This window comes from Hippopotamus amphibius, chromosome 11, assembly GCF_030028045.1.
Source record: "Hippopotamus amphibius kiboko isolate mHipAmp2 chromosome 11, mHipAmp2.hap2, whole genome shotgun sequence".
In the NCBI taxonomy this organism is placed as follows: Eukaryota; Metazoa; Chordata; class Mammalia; order Artiodactyla; family Hippopotamidae; genus Hippopotamus; species Hippopotamus amphibius.
Genome location: NC_080196.1, coordinates 74,518,393 through 74,537,554, shown reverse-complemented (window position 1 = coordinate 74,537,554; position 19,162 = coordinate 74,518,393). Strand labels below are relative to the sequence as shown.

The following is a 19,162-nucleotide window of genomic DNA, read 5'->3' as shown; positions in this document are numbered from 1 at the left end:
TTCCTCACTGCAGTGTAAACTCCATGAGGACAGGAGACCTGGTCTCTCCTGTTCTACATTTTATGTCCAGAACTTAGCACAATGCTCAGTAAATTTTGATTATTTGAATAGATGATAGCAATTAGCTATTTGAGTCTAGACTCAGTAGACTTGGGATTCAGGTCCATGGGCTCTAGTTCTTATTTTGTCACCAATTTTCTGATAATTTTTTAAAATCTCTTTACTTCCTAGTTATCAGCTACCTTCAAGACACAGTATAAAAATCAACAGGACTAATAAATGAACAAATTAAAAGCTATCTTGTTTGCTGCCAAATGATAATGGGCATCTGAGTAGTTCTTTTAAAGTCTAAGATACTTTCATAGTTACGATTTTTATCTCTTCAGTAATTCTGAGGTGAGATAATCATCACTCTGCTTATTATGCAGATGAAAAAGAAAGGAAAGAATTTGTTATAGAAAATTTAAACTAATTGCCTAGGGATCTAGAGTATGAAATCTAATAAAAACAGAAGTTTTGGTATCTGTCCTTTTTTCCCCCAAGAAAAAGCTAATTATTTCTAAGTTCTACATTCAGTTTGTGGTATGCTTGTTTTATTTACAGCTCCTGGTGATAAACAAGATAAAGTCAAACAGAAAGCATTTGTGGAGCCATATTTTAAAGATGATGAAAGGTAGGTTGGCCTTGGTTAATACTAGCAATGTGATTGGAAGTACAGCAGAGCTGTCTTTGTCAGAAGATCTCTGAACTACTAAAATTGCTACTTTGGTTAAAATAGAATGCATATCATTTACTTTATGACCATAACAAAAATGGAACTCAGGTATAAAAATGACAAATTTTTAAAATAAGGAAAATTTTTTACCACTACTACCCTTTTTGGGACAATGATGACAGTTATTTTCTCTGCTTTATTATAATGTATTTTATTCTTGTCCTATTTTATTGTGAACTTTATTTGAACTTCAGGAATTTATTGAATATTACAACTTTTATATAGTATAAACTTCAGGTGGCAAGCCTTAGACTGTGCCTCAGAATTATTTTATGAGAATTTTTAAATCTTAAAAAAAGAAATTAAGCATCTTGATTTTAAACTATAATGCTGCTTCCTGCCTTTTATGCAAATATTGCAAATTCTCTAACTTTCAGTCATGTACTCTTCATTCTAGAAGTGAATTAAGGCATAGCAATTTATTTAAAAAAAACTTTTTATGCTTTTTTTCTTTAAGTTATGATATTGGCAAATTAAGTCACTCAGTAAGCAAAGTTGTTCCTTATACTTTGATTTGTCAGGAATTTAGAAATCTGACAGGCCAAGGTAAATTTCTACTGATGCCTGTAAGACTCTAATAGATAGGAGCTGTCATTTTATTGCTAAATGATTAATTCTTTCCCTCTGTTTACCACCTTTCCAAAGAAATAGTACCCTAGCATCTCAAATGTGACTAGAGAGTGTCTTGTTTAAGTATCGTTATGAACTCATGGATTTAAATATGTTTGATGCATTTCAGTCCCTTGCAGTTGTGCATTCTCTTTTCAAATTTTTTCCTATGCATCTTTAGAATACATTCCTAGAAGTAAGATTGCAGAATAAAAACTGTTATTTCCAATGTTTCTAGTATGGGTTCACTAACTTTAATAAAAAATACATGAGTAGTTTTATTTATTCTGAAACCATTAGATAGCTGGAGATGCAGGGATGTAGGGATGGTATAAGTCTCAAGAGTTAGTATGGTCCCTTTCTCCACTGAGAGTACTAGCAAATTCTGGGAAGATGGGTTGTGTAATGTCAGGGACAAGAAGGTTAGTAACCTTTTAGGTGATTTCTTGATATCTGCTGCAGCTGCCAGTCTACTAGTGGTTTCCCTGGTGCATTATAGTACACTACAGAGAAAAAATAGATGAGATTCAGAGGAAAGGATATGGCTAAATTATATTCTATAGAAATTTAAGATTCCATAAACTATTTGAAAAAAAGTATAGTCATGGCAATATTTCTTTATCTTTTGTTTCTTGGTCTTTTTTAAGACCAGTTGCTCCAGAGAGTTCTTGTATTTAAGCACAAAAAGGACCTATAACTTGATATGTTTTGAAATAGAGCGTTTAAAGCTTTTTTTTGAAGAACAGTACTTGCCAACTAACTCAAAGGAAGAGATGTGTTACCCACAAGTCATCTTAAAAGTCAGTTTTTGTGAGTCAGACTTTTAAGTTCACTGGGGATGTTTCTATTATAAACAAATGCATATGATGTTACATAAGTCTTCACTTACTTATCTTGTAAGTTTGGCGGTTTTCTATATTGGGCTTTTTAAAGCAGGATGCAAGTGTATTAATAAAGAAATGTTCCATGCTTCCTGATTGCTTTTTCTTACCAAAGAACTACATATCTCCAAGTCCAAGCCACAACAAGGTATCACTTCACACAGGTCAGAATGGCATCAAAAAATCTTAAAACTGTAAATGCTGGAGAGGGCACAAGGAAAAGGGAACCCTCCTGCACTGTTGGTGGGAATGTAAATTGGTACAGCCACTATGGAAAACAGTATGGAGGTTCCTTAAAAAACTAAAAATAGAACTACCATATGACCCAGCAATCCCACTACTGGGCACACATCCTGAGAAAACTGTAATCCAAAAAGTAACATGTACCACAATTCATTGCAGCACTGTTTACAATAGCCAGGACATGGAAGCAACCTAAATGCCCATCAACAGATGAATGGATAAAGAAGATGTGGCACCTATATACAATGGAATGTTACTCAGCCATTAAAAGGAATGAAATTGAGTTATTTGTAGTGAGGTGGACGGACCTAGAGTCTGTCATACAGAGTGAAATAAGCCAGAAAGAGAAAAATACGGTATGCTAATGCATGTATAAGTAATCTAAAAAATTGGTACTGATGAACCCAGTGACAGGGCAAGAATAAAGATGCAGATGTAGAGAATGGACTTGAGGACATGGGATGGGGGACAAAGGGGAAGCTAGGATGAAGTGAGAGTGTAGCATTGACATAGATACACTACACTATCTGTAAAACAGATAGCTAGTGGGAGGCTGCTGCATAACACAAGGAGATCAACTTGATGATGGGTGATGACTTAGAGGGCTGGGATAGGGACGGTGGGAAAGAGTCTCGGGACGGTGGGAAAGAGTCTCGGGAGGGAGGGGATATGGGGATATATGTATAAATACAGTGGATTCACTTTGTTGTACAACAAAAACTGGCACAACAGTGTAAAGCAATTATATTCCAATAAAGAGCTTAAAAAAAAAAACTGCATATTTCATCAGTCCATATCTCAGTGGCTTTGACCCTTCCTAGGTTTCCAGTGGTTCACAATAGGATCTGATCCATTTAAGGACAAGCACAAATGATAATTGCCTAATATTTTGAAGAATGTAAGGTAGATGGAAGCAGCAAAATAAATTGTTAGAGAAAATAGCAAGTGACATACAAACAAATACATCTGTTCTGTAGGGAGGAGTAGGTTAGCCCTGATTTATGGGTTCTTAGTACCAGAAACTGATTAACAGAGGCAGTATTCTCTTAGTTACGTTATAGAATACCAATTCCTGAGTTTAATAATACAGCATTCCTTTATAATTAGGTTATTTTATATTTTACCTCCCAACCTAATAATTATTTTCAGCTAGACAGAGGCAAAAGTAACAAATAATAATCTTTTTCAGTTAGGGAAATATATCTATAAAAACACCTGCTGTGTAGTAGGCACTTAATATTTTACTGAAGAGTAAGTGAAGAAATGCTTGCTTTTCTCACATACTGAGGAAGCATTTCAAGTAAAATGAATGAATGTTTGGGGACTATTTCTCCTCTGGATGCTCACCTTTGCTAATTTAAAACTTAAACCAAAGATCTCTCTAGTAACAGATAAATTTAATTCATTTTTCCCCCAGAGAGACTAGCTTACAAAATTTTCCTCACATTGAGGTGGTTCGGAAAAAAGAAGAAAGAAGAAAATTGCTTGGACACACATGTAAGGAATGTGAAATTGTAAGTACGAATGTAAATACTGTTATTTAGGGTTTTTTAAAGTATAGTTTTATATGCATGATTTTAAAAATTATAGATATGAGCCATATTTGCATCTAGAAATGAGTTTGAGCCAGGAGTAACAGAGTGAATACACAGAGCATACATACTGGCTGGGACCTAAGAGATATAAATAGGTGAAAACGAAAGCCCTCAATTTCTCTTAGATTCTCTTTAAGTGAATCTGGAGCCTAAGCACTAATTCTTATTTCCAGCTTAAGACATTTGTGCCATTTGTCTTTTCTATATTTATTTGTATATCTTTTAATTTTTCCCCCCTTGTGTTATGTTACAGCAGAGGCTTTAATGCATACACTATTTGGGGGAAATTTTGACATTTCAGTTGGAAACTTTGATGTTTTATTTTTTACTTAAACACCAGCACTCTCAGGAAATGAGATATACCCATAATTGTTTTTTCTAAATGATACAACCATAAGCTCTTATTATATTTTCCCCCCAAACATTTTCCTTTCTAAACAAAATATGATGAATAGGCCCTATTTCATCCTTAAAACACAGTTGTACTTTCCTTTTATACACTGGGTGTCTTGGACTAGATAGTATATCTTGAAGTAGGTTGTGCTAATTGTCCTCTTACTAAATAATGCTTGGCAGGTTCTTTGTTTTTTTTGAAACCTGGTGTTTTTATTTCTTCCCTTGCTATGATTTAGCTGTCGGATACCTGCTTCTAGCAATGTACTTCCCCTTTTAAATTTTCTTTTTAAAAACTATGGCTAGAAAATTTGATAACCAAGCACATTAAAGTTATGTATGAATAGGTTACAGTGCAGGTAAGCATTTGGTGAGAAAAATGTTCTCATATACTAACAGTGGGAGTGTAAATTGAGATCACTATTTTGGAAAGCAGTTTGGTGATACAAGCAAAACCTCCTGTATCATGAGTTTTCATAACACAAATTGAATATACCATGATTTCTTAATTAAGGAATATGGTCTATACTAAGTAACCTCCAGTTTTTAGTTATAACTGGAACTATTACTACCAATTAGAAAAAAGTTCCTTTGCTAGAAACACTGTTAATTTGCTTTCCTTCTCTCAGGAATCACTTTTTGTGCTATTATCCAGTCTCTGAAAACATTGTTTCGTGCATTTTATTCCATTCTTTTTCAAATTTTTAAGGTAGAGGGTAATTCTGTTCCCTGTTACTCCCTCTTGACCAGGAGTGAAAGTGCAAGTCCCGTGTATTTAAACATTGTCTATATGTTACAGTTCCTAAATTTTTCCCATTGCCTGTTCCACATGTGGAATGCGGCTGTGTAATAGTCACCTCAAATTTCACATGTCCTAAAGCAAACACAGTTTCTACCTCCAGTTCTCAAACCTTACCTCTGCGCCTTTTATATGTCCATTATTCTAGTTGTTTAAACCAGAGATCTTGTAGTTATCTACTCTTTTCTTCCATATCTCAGTAATGGGTCTAACAGCAAATTCCATTGATTGTACTTTCAACACAGCAATGAATGGTCTTTTTCCAAATGATCTTTTTAGAATAAAAGTTAAATCATGTCACTTTTCTGCCCAAAATCCTTAATTGTCTTCCTCTCTAAGAAATGGAATCAAAACCCGTATCAAGGACAACAAACTAACAACGCACGTCCTTTCTGACTTCATCTTCTAACACTCTTCCACTTGCTCGCTGTGTTACAGCTATACTAGCCTACTGTTGTTTTCAAATATGTTGTAATTTGGTAGCAGTGTTTCTCTAACACTGACTAATAACCGTGATTCTCTAAGGGCATCCCATCCCAGTTCCCAGGCTAAGGTAACAAAGACTTATAATCATGCCAATGAGAATGACGATAAAGATACCCTCCCCAAAAAAGTTTCAGAAATACTCTAAAACCTTTAAAAACCTATGGAAAAGAAAAATATATTGGAAACCTTTACTTCAAAAAATTTCTAATCCTAAGTCTGCCACTTTTAATAGGTGATATATTCAGTAAATTATCACTTTGATTTTCAGTTCCTCAAGTCTGTAACAGAATTAGCTAGACTATATCTGATCCTATCATCTGGTTCTGTTAAACTTTACACTACTACTTTGTTTTCTTTAGAGCTAGAGCTTGAAGACCTGTATAGTTTTCACATAAAAGTTTTTCTTTGCATGAAGTTCAGGTTCTTTATGATCACAGAATATTATCATCACTGAGAATTCAGTTTCTTTAGCATGCTGAATACTTTAATCATTCTGTTAGCTTCTAGATTATAATCAGTAAGCATAACACTCTATTTATTATTCCTAAGTGGAAAACTTACCAGTTTTATTATCAGTATTATGCAGGTTTTCCAGCAGAAGAAAGAGAAAAGAAGTTGGCTGCCTGCTCAAGACACCGATTTCGGTACATTCCACCCAGCACACCAGAGAATTTCTGGGAAGTTGGTTTTCCTTCTACTCAGACTTGTATGGAAAGAGGTGAGAGTATAGATTATAACATTTTGGAACTTTTTTTTTTAATACTGTATATACCCAAGTCTAAATATTAAACTTTTCTCCATGGTTCTCTACCTTCTGCTATAAATTGTGTGCCTGTTTTGTTACATAAATACAATTTTGTAAAGATAAAAGGCTTTTCCACGCTTCATATAACTTCATTGGAATTACAGATTGTTTATAAGCACTTTAATGGGATGTGTATGCATTATCCTGCTTTATCATTCAAATTTCAGAAAGTAATTTCTCTTTTATCCAATCATCAAAATGACTTAAGAAAATAACTTTACACAAGTCGCCAGCAAAGTTATATTGCTGAAAAGCATCTTTTATTTAAAGAGACTACTCTGAATTTTAGATGTTAAAACCTCACTTATCCAGAATGCTAATTATTTATAAACCGTATTTGAGTAAAAAGGACTTTGGAAGACTGTTCACATGCAACTAGCTCCTTCATATACAGCACTTATATTTAATGTAATTTGAGAACATAAGCAGCTCTAAAGCTCCACATATTTAGTGATGTTTTTCCAACAAAAGATGCAAAGTCTCTTACAGCTATTAACATACTTCCACTTTCCCCATTAACAAGTCATCTTTGAGGTGGTGTCTCTGCTTAGTCATCAAATAGGATTAGACCTTCTGGATAGAGCCTGTGTTTGCACCCCTAATATGGCCTAGGGGTGTGGCAGAGCACAATCCTCCCCTGAAAACTACATGAATGGGGACACCTTAGGAGAATCAAAAAGTCAGAAGACTATAGGGACTTGCATATATATATCTCATCAAATATATACCTGAAATACATACTTCAAATAGCTACCAAAAAATTCTTTTTGATAAGCACCTGGAATTTATCATAATAGTAAAAAGTTCATGTTTACTTTTTGTCCCCATTTGCAACCAGTGGGAAGCAGAATACGAAAGTGCTTAAGTGCTGTGGTTCTGGAGTTAGATCTTGGGCAGGGTCCCAGCTTTCCCACTTCCTAGCTTTGGGAGCTTGAGAGAGTTATCAAACTTCCATGGGTCTCCATTAGTTCAGCTGTGAAACAGGCATAGTGGAAGCCCCCTACTCCTCTGCAGAGGAGTGTGAGAGTTATCCTAGATAATGTATACAACACATTTGATAAATGTTTGCTGTTATTTTTAGTAGAAATGAGAAAATTGATGCTAAGTATTGAAATCATTAATCAGCACAGCCAGCTAATAGAAAAATCATGTGAACTTAAAAGGCATTAAATGAGACAGATGTTTACTGGATGTATGCTGAAATATGTATGTTGCAAATGTAGTCTTCTAAATTTGTGATTTATTTTTAAGGTTACATTAAAGAAGATCTTGATCCTTGTCCTCGTCCAAAAAGACGGCAGCCTTACAATGCAATATTTTCTCCGAAAGGCAAAGAGCAGAAGACATAAATGTTGAATGAAAAGCAGGAGAGATGACACTTTGCTTTTTAGTTATTTATAGTTAAAGTTGGTATTACTGATTTGTTTTTCATCTTCTGTAAACCAATTTATAAATCATTTTTCTATTGAAAATGTTTTTACATGGCATTTACCCCTTACACAGATGACTATTTAAAAATGGATAAGTTTATGTTGTATTTTCTTGCTTTTGCACCTTTAAAATAATAAGGTGCTTTCATTTTGCACTCTAAGTTAAGAGTTGTTTATTACTTTATTTGGTAATACCTAATTACAGTTTTGAAAATATGATAGTTGTAGTCTGACTTGTTGCCTTTCTGATCTTTTTCTTTTTACTCCATCTTTCCTTGGTATTCACATTCAGCAGTGACTTCATGTTAACATTACAGATTTGTATTTTCTTAATCAAGTTGCTTTTATGTAGGTGATTCCAATGTCTGGCATTCAGGTCTTTTAAAAGGCTAAATTTTAATAATCCTTTTAACTTTCCAGCTTCTTTCTTTCATTGACTTGAAGTACTACTCTGTAATGAATTCCTTTCAAGGTGACTACAAATATTAACTTTCTTTCCTTTGCCACATACTGTAAATTAACATCCTCTGATCATAGTATTCCAGCTCTTCAGATGTTTTCTTTTCATCATACTTGTTTTTTCCTAGTGCAGTTTTCAAACTGAATCTGAGTTCTTCTCTGCCCACATGTTCAAATTCAGTTACTTGTATTTCTCTGGATTGACTAACTGTTATGAACTTCCAATTTGGCAACAAAATAGATTTCTGTATTTAGCAACTTTCTACTCCTCTGGAACCTAGTGTCTGAGTCATCAAGATAACTGACCACATCTGTGTCACCTTTCTAGTGGCATTTTGTTTATCAGTATCTTGTGTATTCCTTTAATCTAGATCTTGACAGTGTTACATAAGCAGGAGTACCTGACACACTGAATGGAATGCCTTACTAAACTCTAAGTAACTTTATAGATATAACCTTTACTTCTCAGAGTTTTTAAAAATCTGTTTAGTCTCATCTTCCTCATTGATCAAGGTTTTCATGAATAAATGACATCAGTTTTGTTTTCACAGAGGGGATTGGAAAAGAAATCACTTATATTTAGTATATACTTGTATGTTAGACCCTCTTTGTATATCGTTTGGCTCTGAATGTGACTCTCAGTTGTTGTTTTTTAATGCCCCTATCATAGCTTCTATTCAGCACTTTTCTTCCCTTCCCAAATTGTTTATCCTATGTTTGATTTTTGTTTTCTGCTGGCAGTCAACTGATCTCCCCCAAATAATAGACATTCAGTTGATCACTTAGTATATGCCAGGAACTGTGTTATACTCTTCATAGATTTTTCTCTTTTAATATTCAAATAAATTCACAAAATTTATGTATCAGCTTAACACTAAGCTGCGAAAAACAGATCCAAGAAAGATTAAACAGCAAATGACTTGTTTTCTTTTTCTCACATTGAAATGTCTGGAGACGAGCAGTCCAAAGCTGGTCCATGCCCTCATGAACCCAGATTTCTTCCAGCTTTCTGCTCTTTTGTACTTTGTATGTGGCCTTCATCTTTGTGACTATTAAATAGTTATGCCACATCTGGCATCATGTCCATGTTCTAGGCAGATAGAAGGGAAAAGAAAAGTACACATTTGTTTTTGTCCTTCTTTAAAAAGTTTTCCAGAAGACCCCTCCCAGTAACTTTCCCTGTTTCTCAATGGCCAGGATGGTCACTGAGAGACACCTGGATTGGAACAGGGCACCACAGGATGTGTAGTTAGAGCTCTGTACCTCCTTGGATTTGTTTTTTAAAAGGTAGCCTAAGCAGAGACAAGAGATTGTCTCCTTGATAGTGGCTTGACAGCAATCCAACCCTTTAGCCAGCATTTTTCATTTTTCCTCAGTCAACCTGTGAGGTTGGGTAAACTGAGGTCTCTTCATCTGCTGTTGACAAGTTCTACCTTTAAATGAAGTACTGTAATACACTTTTTAAAAACACTTGAGTTAGATGATGCATTTAAACACAGAACTGCAGTTTGTGATTTGTTTAAGTGGATTATATGAAAGGGCTTTCTTCATTTGTTAAGCATTATACATGTTAGACAGTTTTTTCATACAAATATATATCAGTCACTTTGTATATAGTCACAAACAGTTTCAGGTTGCCTGTGAGCTTTTTAAAATTGAAGACCTGTGATTTAAACTTTGAAAGCGTGCAGAACCTCCGTGTCCGCACTTAACATTGGATTAACACCTTTCCTGCCTTTGACAGACAGGCATTGGGATTAAACCATTTGAAAGCTAAGGCTGTCAGAGGCAACAGTTTGAATGAGTTAATCATGCGTCTCCAGATGTATATAGGAGGTATAACATGCTACCTTAAGAAGAAATGAAGCAGAAGAATATTCCTAACAACTTTCACGTAGTGAAAAATTTCCCAGAGTCCAACTGGAAAGGTGGCTTAAGATATTAGGAACTCAGTTTAAATTGCATCTAGCACATGTATTTAAAAACTCTTAGAGAACATTCTTAGGCCTGCTAAAACAGATAACTCTGAAAGACTGTAAAGATTCTTCCCCAGATCGTCTAATTCATAATTTAGTTGTCAGTAGTGTTACATAAACCAAATAACACTAGTACATTTACTTAAACATGTATCAAGTACGTTTATCTTTACCAGGTATAATACGAGTATCAGAATCGGGCAAATTTTGGCAAATTTTTCCCAAAGGAGCAAGCTTTTAAAGAACACCTAAGAATCTTATTCAGTTATTCCTGACATCTTAACAAGCATGAGGTTAGTTTTGAAAAGTGCCACTTCAGAAATAAGCATTTAAAGTATCTCAGTTTTACCATTCAGCTGTCTATTCTCAGCAAGCCTAGCAGTTTGACATCTCAAAATCTTTCTCTTTGCTGAGCTGATGCCATTAGAATCGTTCCTTAGAAAACTGAAGTGTCCTTATACTTGAATCCTTTAGTGTGCACTTAAAAGATTTAGTGAAGCAGTTGTCTGCTGTCAAACCAGCAGAGGCCACAAGAGAGCTATTTTTGGAGAATAATCAGTGCAAACTAGGGGCTGACTGGGACTATCATAAAAGGAAATTTGTAGGGTAAATAGGAAATAAGTTGGAAACCTTTGGTACAGTCATGAGAGCTCACTCAGCAAAAAAACAAGCTTTCAGCATAGCTATTGTTGGAATAAAACAAATGGCAGAGTCCATAATTCATGGTCCTGATATAAAAGATAACGTGCACTTTTATACTGGGCATTTAGGGATACCAAGAGCTATGTGCAGTCTAATACCCAGTGGGAAAGTCATAAACATAAAAAGATGCCTAAGAGGTCAAAGAAGCTGGACTGAGGGTTAGAGAAATACTAAGGATAATTAGAACTTGAACTGTGCCTTTGGATGTGTTAATCTAGAGAAGAAGAGACAGTACAGTCTAAATTGGGAAATGAACCTGAATGTGGAAATGCTAAAATACTAAGTCAAAAGGAGCTCTAGACCTAATTTGGTTGTGGTCCCTCCCTTTGTAATGAAACAGAAGCCCAAAGAGAGTTAGTGACTTGCCAAGGTCCAACAGGCTGGAGCTAGATTGTAGTCTGGGACCTGAGTCTGGTGCTCTTTTGCCTTCCTAGGTGCTGGGAAGCATTCTTTCTACAGAGATATTGGGTTGGCCAAAAAGTTTGTTCATAAGTTGCTACAGAAAAACCTAAATGAACTTTTTGGCCCACCGGTATTGGAGCAAGAGAGTAGGGCTATGCAGCTTTAGTATGAGAGGAAATCAACTCGTGTTTTAAAGGCAAGATTTTGAACTTGAGTCTGTAGGCCTGTGGTTTTCAAACCATTAGTAGCAGATCCTTTTATTCAAATTAAATGTTTACATGGAACCTCAATAATCAGTATTTTAAATGCACATTTATGTTATGCATTCAAACTTGTCGCCTTATAAATCCAATCAGTAAGGCTAAATACAAAGTTCTGAGGTGAGTTATGGGTGGCAGCTTACATCAGCCTCAGCATCCGTGATATCCCAGTGAAATGTTTGCTGTGCCTCAATCCACTTAAATCAGAATATGTCAGGGTGAGGTCTAGGCATGGGGGAGGGGGGGGGGGTCAGTTTTTTTTTTAAAGCTGCTTGGGTGATTCTGGTGTGCAGCCAAAGCTGAGAACCACTGCCGTAAGTCACTGTTACAGGTTAGTTCAGTGAGATTCAAACTTTAGTGTACGTCAGAATCACCTGGAAGACTTACTAAATCAGACTGCTGGACCCCAAATTTACATTTTCATATGTTCCCAGGTGATACTAATGTTGCTAGTATAAGAACCACAAATACCTAATCAAAAAAGTCACCCAGATGCTTGATTCTTGGGTTCCTCTTGTGGGAATTTTGATTCCGGTATAGCTTGAGCATTTTTTAAAAGTTCTTGGATTATTAGTATGAGTCAAATCTAAGAAATATTGCTTAAGACAACAGGGAAAACTAACTAGCAACATGTTAAACTTTAAACATCCACTGACTGAAAATATTGAGTTGGGTAGTAATAATTTAGATATAATCCTCAGGCAATAATATACAATATACAACATAAAATGAGTTTTTTGTGTGGGGGGCAAGTGGCAGTCAAGCACAGAGTCAGGTGTGCAATGAAGTTTAGTAATATTCTAAGCATGAGGAATATCTGGGCCAAGAAGGTGGCAGTAGGAATGGGAAAGAAATGTAAGCATTTTAATGATTGTTACCAGAACTGTGGCAGCTGAGGGAGGGTACAAAGGTGAATATGACAGTTTCTCCTCAGCTGATAGCCAGTTCAGTGGTAACAAGGGACATAAAGAATCAATTGGGGCTTCCTAGGTGGCGCAGTGGTTGAGAATCCGCCTGCCAATGCAGGACACACGGGTTCAATCCCTGCTCCAGGAAGATCCCACATGCCGCAGAGCAACTAAGCCCGTATGCCACAACTATTGAGCCTGGGCTTTAGAGCCTGTGAGCCACAACTGTTGAGCCCATGTGCTGCAACTACTGAAGCCCACACGCCTAGAGCGCGTGCTCCGCAACAAGAGAAGCCACGGCAATGAGGACCCCACACACCACAACGAAGAATAGCCCCCACTCACTGCAACTAAAAAGAAAGCCCACACACAGCAAAAAAGACCCAACACAGCCAATTTATAAAAAAAAAAAATCAATTGGACAAGGTCTCCCGCTGGAAATGGGAAGAGACCCTTGTTTTACACATCATTTATAATTGTAAAACTCTTAAGTAGGAGAACATTCATCTCTAATTCTAAAGTGAACATTTAGGGACTTCCCTGATGGTGCAGTGGTTAAGAATCCGCCTGTCAATGCAGGGGACATGGGTTCGAGCCCTGATCCGGGAAGATAGATCCTACATGCCGCGGAGCAGCTGAGCCTGTGTGCCACGACTATTGAGCCTGCGCTCTAGAGGCCATGAGCCACAACTACTGAAGCCCACGTACCTGGAGCCTGTAATCTGCAACAAGAGAAGCCACCACAGTGAGAAGGCTGCAAGAGTAGCCCCTGCTCACCACAACTAGAGAAAGCCAGCGCGCAGCAACAAAAAGACCCAATACAGCCAATAAACTAAATTAAATAAATAAATTTATTAAAAATAATAATAAAGTGAACTTTTATATATTAAAGAATCCAGCAACAGTTACATAGTGGACATTTGCAAACAAAAGCAGTTTATTAAGTCAGGCCAGATTAACGTACAGGGCAGTAACAGTTGGCCTGGAGTACCTTTTCCAAGGCATTTCTCTCATGTGTTACTCTCCAAATTCACAGGTGCCCATTATCCCTTTGAAGATTTGTCTAAGAGATTTTTTTGTCTTTTGTATTTATCCTTCAGTTTATTTATTCCCTCAGATAATCTTTCATTCATGCTGACTCTGGGCCCTTTCAGTGCTCTTTAACATTTCCAAAGGTTGGCAGGAACTAGTAAGAGATGAAACTCAGACCAACCTTAGACCATGTTGGGCTGCACCTCACAGGCCTGCGAGCCTTGTAGTTACCCAGCCTTGAGACTGAAGAAAGAGCCCCAAGGCAGGGACGGAGACGATGATTTATTGGATGCGCATCCTACCCGTCCAGAACAAGGGGTCGCCCTACCGTGTAGGAGAGGTGACAGGCAGCCCATAGCAACCATCTTCACTAGTCTGGGGAGAAGGAGGCCACCAATTACAGGGGAAATTGACCTCAGGTTGGCTCAGTTACCAGGGAAACTAGCAGCTGGGGCAGGTCCCTCCCAGTCCCTCAGGTTAACAACCATCACAAGGGCAGATGTTTCCCTTTAATAACTTAGCAGGTGGAGCCGTTCTTGGCCTAAGGACTAGAACAGTCACTAGCTAGGGCAGAGGGCAAGCACGTCCTAGTGAGCAGGGTGTAGGCGAAGCAGGGGCTGGTCAAGCAGGGGCTGTACAAAGGGCAAGAGGACAGTCACCTTGAGTGGCCCGACCGTACACTCCACCCACATACCCTGCATGGCCCGTACGATCTTGATTCACCCCACGTCCACGATATCCCTGGGGTCAGGTACGTAGTGGTGCCCTGCAACCCAGTACCACAAATGCACTACAAGACAGCAGAAGCTAGAGCATCAAAAGTCCAAGAGGTGGGCAAACTTCAGAGCCAGGCAGCGCATCAGGTCAAATTTTCATTTAATTTCAGAGGACCACAACAGCATCTCGCTGTAGTTCCAGCAATCAAACTCATTTCCCAGTGAGGCCACCCCTGCTGCCCAGTCCACGAACAAGTTCCCTGCGCTCAGACTAGGGATGAGATGTAAGATGTTCGACAGGCACAATACAGAGAAGTTCATGACCATTAAACAAAACATAAGCAGTAACAGCATTCTGAGATAACACCACCTCTGCAGCTCTGTCCTGGCCTGCAGCACTATACTGTTTGTCCCCCCTCAGCCCTCATAGCCGGTGCCGAATGCTGGAGAGGTGGTATAACAACGGACCACAGGTTAATACAATCGTGCCTTTCTCCAGCAGGGGAGATTATTTTAGTAGTCTTAGCTGGGGCCAGGTAGAAGACAGGTGAAATCGATAAATCCCTTTCTAATCCTGTTCCTCTTGGGGCGGCAGACGCAAAGCACCAGGGACTTACCTGCTGGTCCCAGGGCCATTTTATAATGTGTTCCTCTGGGGGTAGATCCTGTGTCAAGGGCAAAGGTAAGTTACTGTCCTGACCGAGAGCTGGCAGCGGTCCTTCAGGGATCAACAGGTGAACTCAGGTTGTGTTGACAGTTGCTTCTGGGTTGGCATGGTGTAGGTGCTGGGACGATTGCTCCTGGGATGTGCTGTATGTTGAGAGAGCCGGTTTCGTGTCTCAGTTGTTAAGTAGTCCATTCATAGCCCAGCAGCAGTGGGGTAATAAGGAAATGCCAGTGTACGTTATTTTTAATCGGCCTATTCCTGAACTTCATGGCTGGTAAAGTGGGTTCTTCGGTCACTATCGATGTCCATGGTGGGGTCCCACGTGTCGTGCACAGCTGTTGTAGACCCCACGTAGTGGTTTTTGTGTGTTGCTTGACGATTCAGGCAGGCCTTTTGTAATGTCCTCCACGTGTTGTAATGCATGGTCGGCAGCCCAGAGCTGTTGTCCCATCACACTATATCGTTGCTCTGCCCCTTTCCACAGCTGGGACCAGAAGCCCAAGAGTACTCTTTCATTATTTTGCCCCTGCCTCAGGCCCCCACCAAACCTTTCTGGGTACCTGGCCACATCTAATTCACAAGCCTGTCCTTGAGTTAACATCCCTAGGGCCAGTGTCTGTAACTGTTTAGGAGTGGTGGGTTGGGGGTATGCTTGTCTTACCTGACCAGATAACACCCAATTATTTGATAGATAATCCAGGTCCTTGCATTTTGTCTGTATTCACCAGCCATCACCCTGCAGTCAGATGAGCCACGAGCACGGGGCTGCTACTTTTAAACTGGAAAGAGACTGCAGTTAACAGGACATCACCAGTATAACGGGAGAGAGACTTCTCTCATGGTAGTCAGCTGCCACAGGGCCTCAAACGCTAGTGGACGGCCACCTGGGGATTTCCCCGGCAACATTCCATTCCCCGTTACTTCCCCACATCTGGGGGCTCACAGGAGTTTCCTTGGCCTCCTGTTTGGCTCACTAATTGCTGGGCTGCAGGCCTGCAAGCCTTGTAGTTGCCCAGTCTTGAAACTGAAGAAAGAGCCCGGAGACAGTGACAGAGGGATCTTACACGTCCAAAACCAAGGTTTCTGGAGCAACACTCCACCCTCACCAGGCGTGCAGGCAAGCCATAGCAGCAATCTTCACTATTTGGGGGGAGGAGGCTACCATTTACAGGGGAAATTGACCTCAGATTGGCTCATCAGTTACCAGGGAAACTAGCAGGTGGGGCAGGTCCCTCCCAGCCTCTCAAGTTAAGGGCAGATGTTTCCCTTCAATAAACTAACATGTGGAGCTGCTCTGGCCTAAGGACTAGAACAGTCACTAGCTAGGGCAGAGGGCAAGCATGTTCTAGTGAGCAGGGTGTAGGCGAAGAAGGAACCGGTCGAGTAGGAGATGTACAAAGAGCAAGAGAGCAGCCGTCTTGAGTGGCCTAGCCATAGAGACCATGGGTCTATCTCAATATTTGGGAGAAAAAAAGTGGACTCACAATAAGGGTGATGTGGATTTCTAGTGATCCATGCAATGGCCTAACAAACCTAAGTCAGTGATTCTTGGAAAAAGAAAGAAGGGCAAGCTAGGGAAAGCAAGCCTCTAAATTAGAGAAGGGTATTCAGGTGTCCAGGTGGAATAAAGATCATCTCTAAATGCCCTAAAGAGCTGCTAAAGCAACAATGGCTGGAGACGCTAAGGTTATAGAGCGAAGAAGACTGCAACAGGTGAGCTGAATTCTGCTAACGGTGTTTCCCTGGAAAGGAGGCTGTGAAATCCAGGCCTCACCCACCAGAGGGTCACTTCCAGGAAGGGGAGAACCCGACAGAACCGCTGGGGTCTCCCAAGGCTGCAGTGACAGACTTGCAGACCTGAGGAGCCTCCTTCACAGGTGTGTCCTCAAGATGTTAGTCAAATGTTGACGTTATACAGGATGGAAGCTAAAAAGCTGTGCTAAAAACCTTAAGAAAATGGCTAAAATGGTAAATTTTATATATATTTTATCACAATAAGAAAAAATTTTTAACAGTTTCAACAGACTCACTGGGCTTAAAGAGATCAACAATAAAGTTCAGGACTTACCCTGATTCTTAGTTGAAACTAACTAACTTACCAGATTAACTAACTACTAGACTCTTAGTTGAAAGGCCTGGTGGGCTATGACGTAGGAACAGGGGCTGTGTTTGATAGGGGCTGTGAGGGAAGGCCTTATTGAGAAGGTCAGAAGGAGGTGAGGAGGTGAGCTCAGGAATATCTGGGGAAGAGCTTTCCAAACAGAACAGCAATGTAAAGGCCATGACATAGGAGCGTGTAGTTAGCATGTTGAGTCCTCATCTGGAGCAGAGAGAACCAGGGAATGTGGTGGGAGGTGTGGTCAGAAAGAAAGGCAAGGACAAAATGACAGTGCCGTGTGCCCAGCAAGGCCTGAGTTTTAGTCTGAGAGTGACATGGGGAAGTGTAAGGGGAGGGGATGTGATTTGACCTGGCCTGCTTTAAAAGGATTATTCAAGCGGATGCGAGAGAGGGCTGAGATAATAGGGGGCCGAGGTGGGAGCAGAGAGTCATAGATTACTGCAGCTGTCCTGTGAACGACGGTGGTTTAAGAGGGTAGCCGTGGAGTTGGTTATTCAAAGGTCGAGCACCAGTAGGATGCACTGGGCGGTTTTTAAAGGGTCTAAGGGAAAGTGAAGAGTAAGGGAGCACTCCAAAGTTGTTGGCTTGTGCCGCTAGGTGAATGAGGAAGAAGCAGATATGCAGTGGAGCAACAGGAATTTGCTTTGGACCCATGAAGACTGAGACACTCAGCAGGCTTCCAAGTAGAGACACTGGGTAAAGAACTGAATCTGTGACTCTGAAGTTCAGGGGAGAGCCCAAGTAGGCGATATGAATTTGGGAGTCCATCACCTAGGTGCTATTTGAAGCAGCTGGCCTGCATGAGATCACCAAGGTTTGACTGTTGATAGAAACGGGAAGAGGTCTGGAAGCTTGAGTTAGATTAGGGTTATGTGAAACTGCATTCATAGAAGCATCTGGGTGAGGGGGGTTGACTGCAGTTTGGGCTTCTAGTAACAGACGTACTGAGTTTTAGAGCATGTTGGCAGGAATCCTGATGGTCCTTCAGAGCAGGTGGCCAATCAGTGGTAGGTGTAGCCTCCTTCTTGGCCTTACCTGTCAGGAAGTTTGTGTTAGGAAGGGGAGGTGTTGGGAGTAGAGGGTGGTCTACCTGGGGCGGACTGAGCTTTGCAGGTGCTTCCCAACAGGAAGCATAAAAGCGTCATGGCCCAAGGGCCAGGCTCCCTCCAGGTCATGTCTGGCCTCTAACTCACCACAGGCTGTGCGATAATGTGACACACAGCAGGGTCCTGTCCAGCAGGGCTCTCCACTAGACACCGTTCTCAAGAGGGCTGTTTATGCACAGTCTGATCCTTCTCCTTCGTTTGGGGGAAAGGTGACAAGGTAAGTTGCAGTCACACGCCGCTGATCTGGTTGCCATTCTTGCTCCATTACATCCACGTGTGTGTCTACCTTTACTTGAACCCTAGTGTGTGCTGACATTACTGTTTAACTCTCAAGGAACAATTGCATCTCCTTTCTTTTCAAGTTCTCAAACAGGACATCATTGTGGCCCCCAAGTCCTCTCAGCTCACTTGGGAGGCTTTGTTGGGCATCTCCAAGGATCCTCACACAACTCTGCCCATGAAATTAATAATAATAAGCCAGACAGTGGTGCCAGGATGGGAGACGCCTAAGAGGACAAGCTTGGTGACTTCTATACACACACACACATGGCAGTAAAAGAGGGACTATTCTTTTGGCATTGGATTAGACTTGGCAAAACTAGGAGCCATGCTTCCTGTTTTCTAATGCTTGTTCTTGAAACAGTTACTGGAGCAGCATTGAATCACTTTCATAAACCGGGCCTTTCTGCACTTTTCACATTTCCCTGTAATTAAACACCCTCCCCTCTAGTCTCCAGCACACCCTCTCCTACACAGCTGCTCTGAGTGTGGAACACGCCAATGACGGGGGTTCCATGTT

General features: G+C 39.9%; 1 protein-coding gene across 8 annotated transcripts in view; it reads left to right on the top strand.

The window, feature by feature from the left end:
* RBBP8 (RB binding protein 8, endonuclease) overlaps positions 1-10,330 on the top strand; it is a 91,590-nt gene extending 81,260 nt beyond the window's left edge. For 6 of the 8 annotated variants that reach the window (XM_057699687.1, XM_057699688.1, XM_057699689.1 and 3 more), the window contains 4 exons: positions 604-673; positions 3,926-4,022; positions 6,358-6,499; positions 7,838-10,328. In XM_057699687.1, coding sequence (XP_057555670.1) covers positions 604-673; positions 3,926-4,022; positions 6,358-6,499; positions 7,838-7,935 — 407 coding nt within the window. In that variant the 3' untranslated portion in view covers positions 7,936-10,328. Of the gene's footprint in view, positions 1-603; positions 674-3,925; positions 4,023-6,357; positions 6,500-7,837 lie in introns of all 8 variants that reach the window. The other 2 variants (XM_057699693.1, XM_057699694.1) reach the window with 1 other exon arrangement.
* The last annotated feature ends 8,832 nt before the right edge of the window (positions 10,331-19,162 follow it).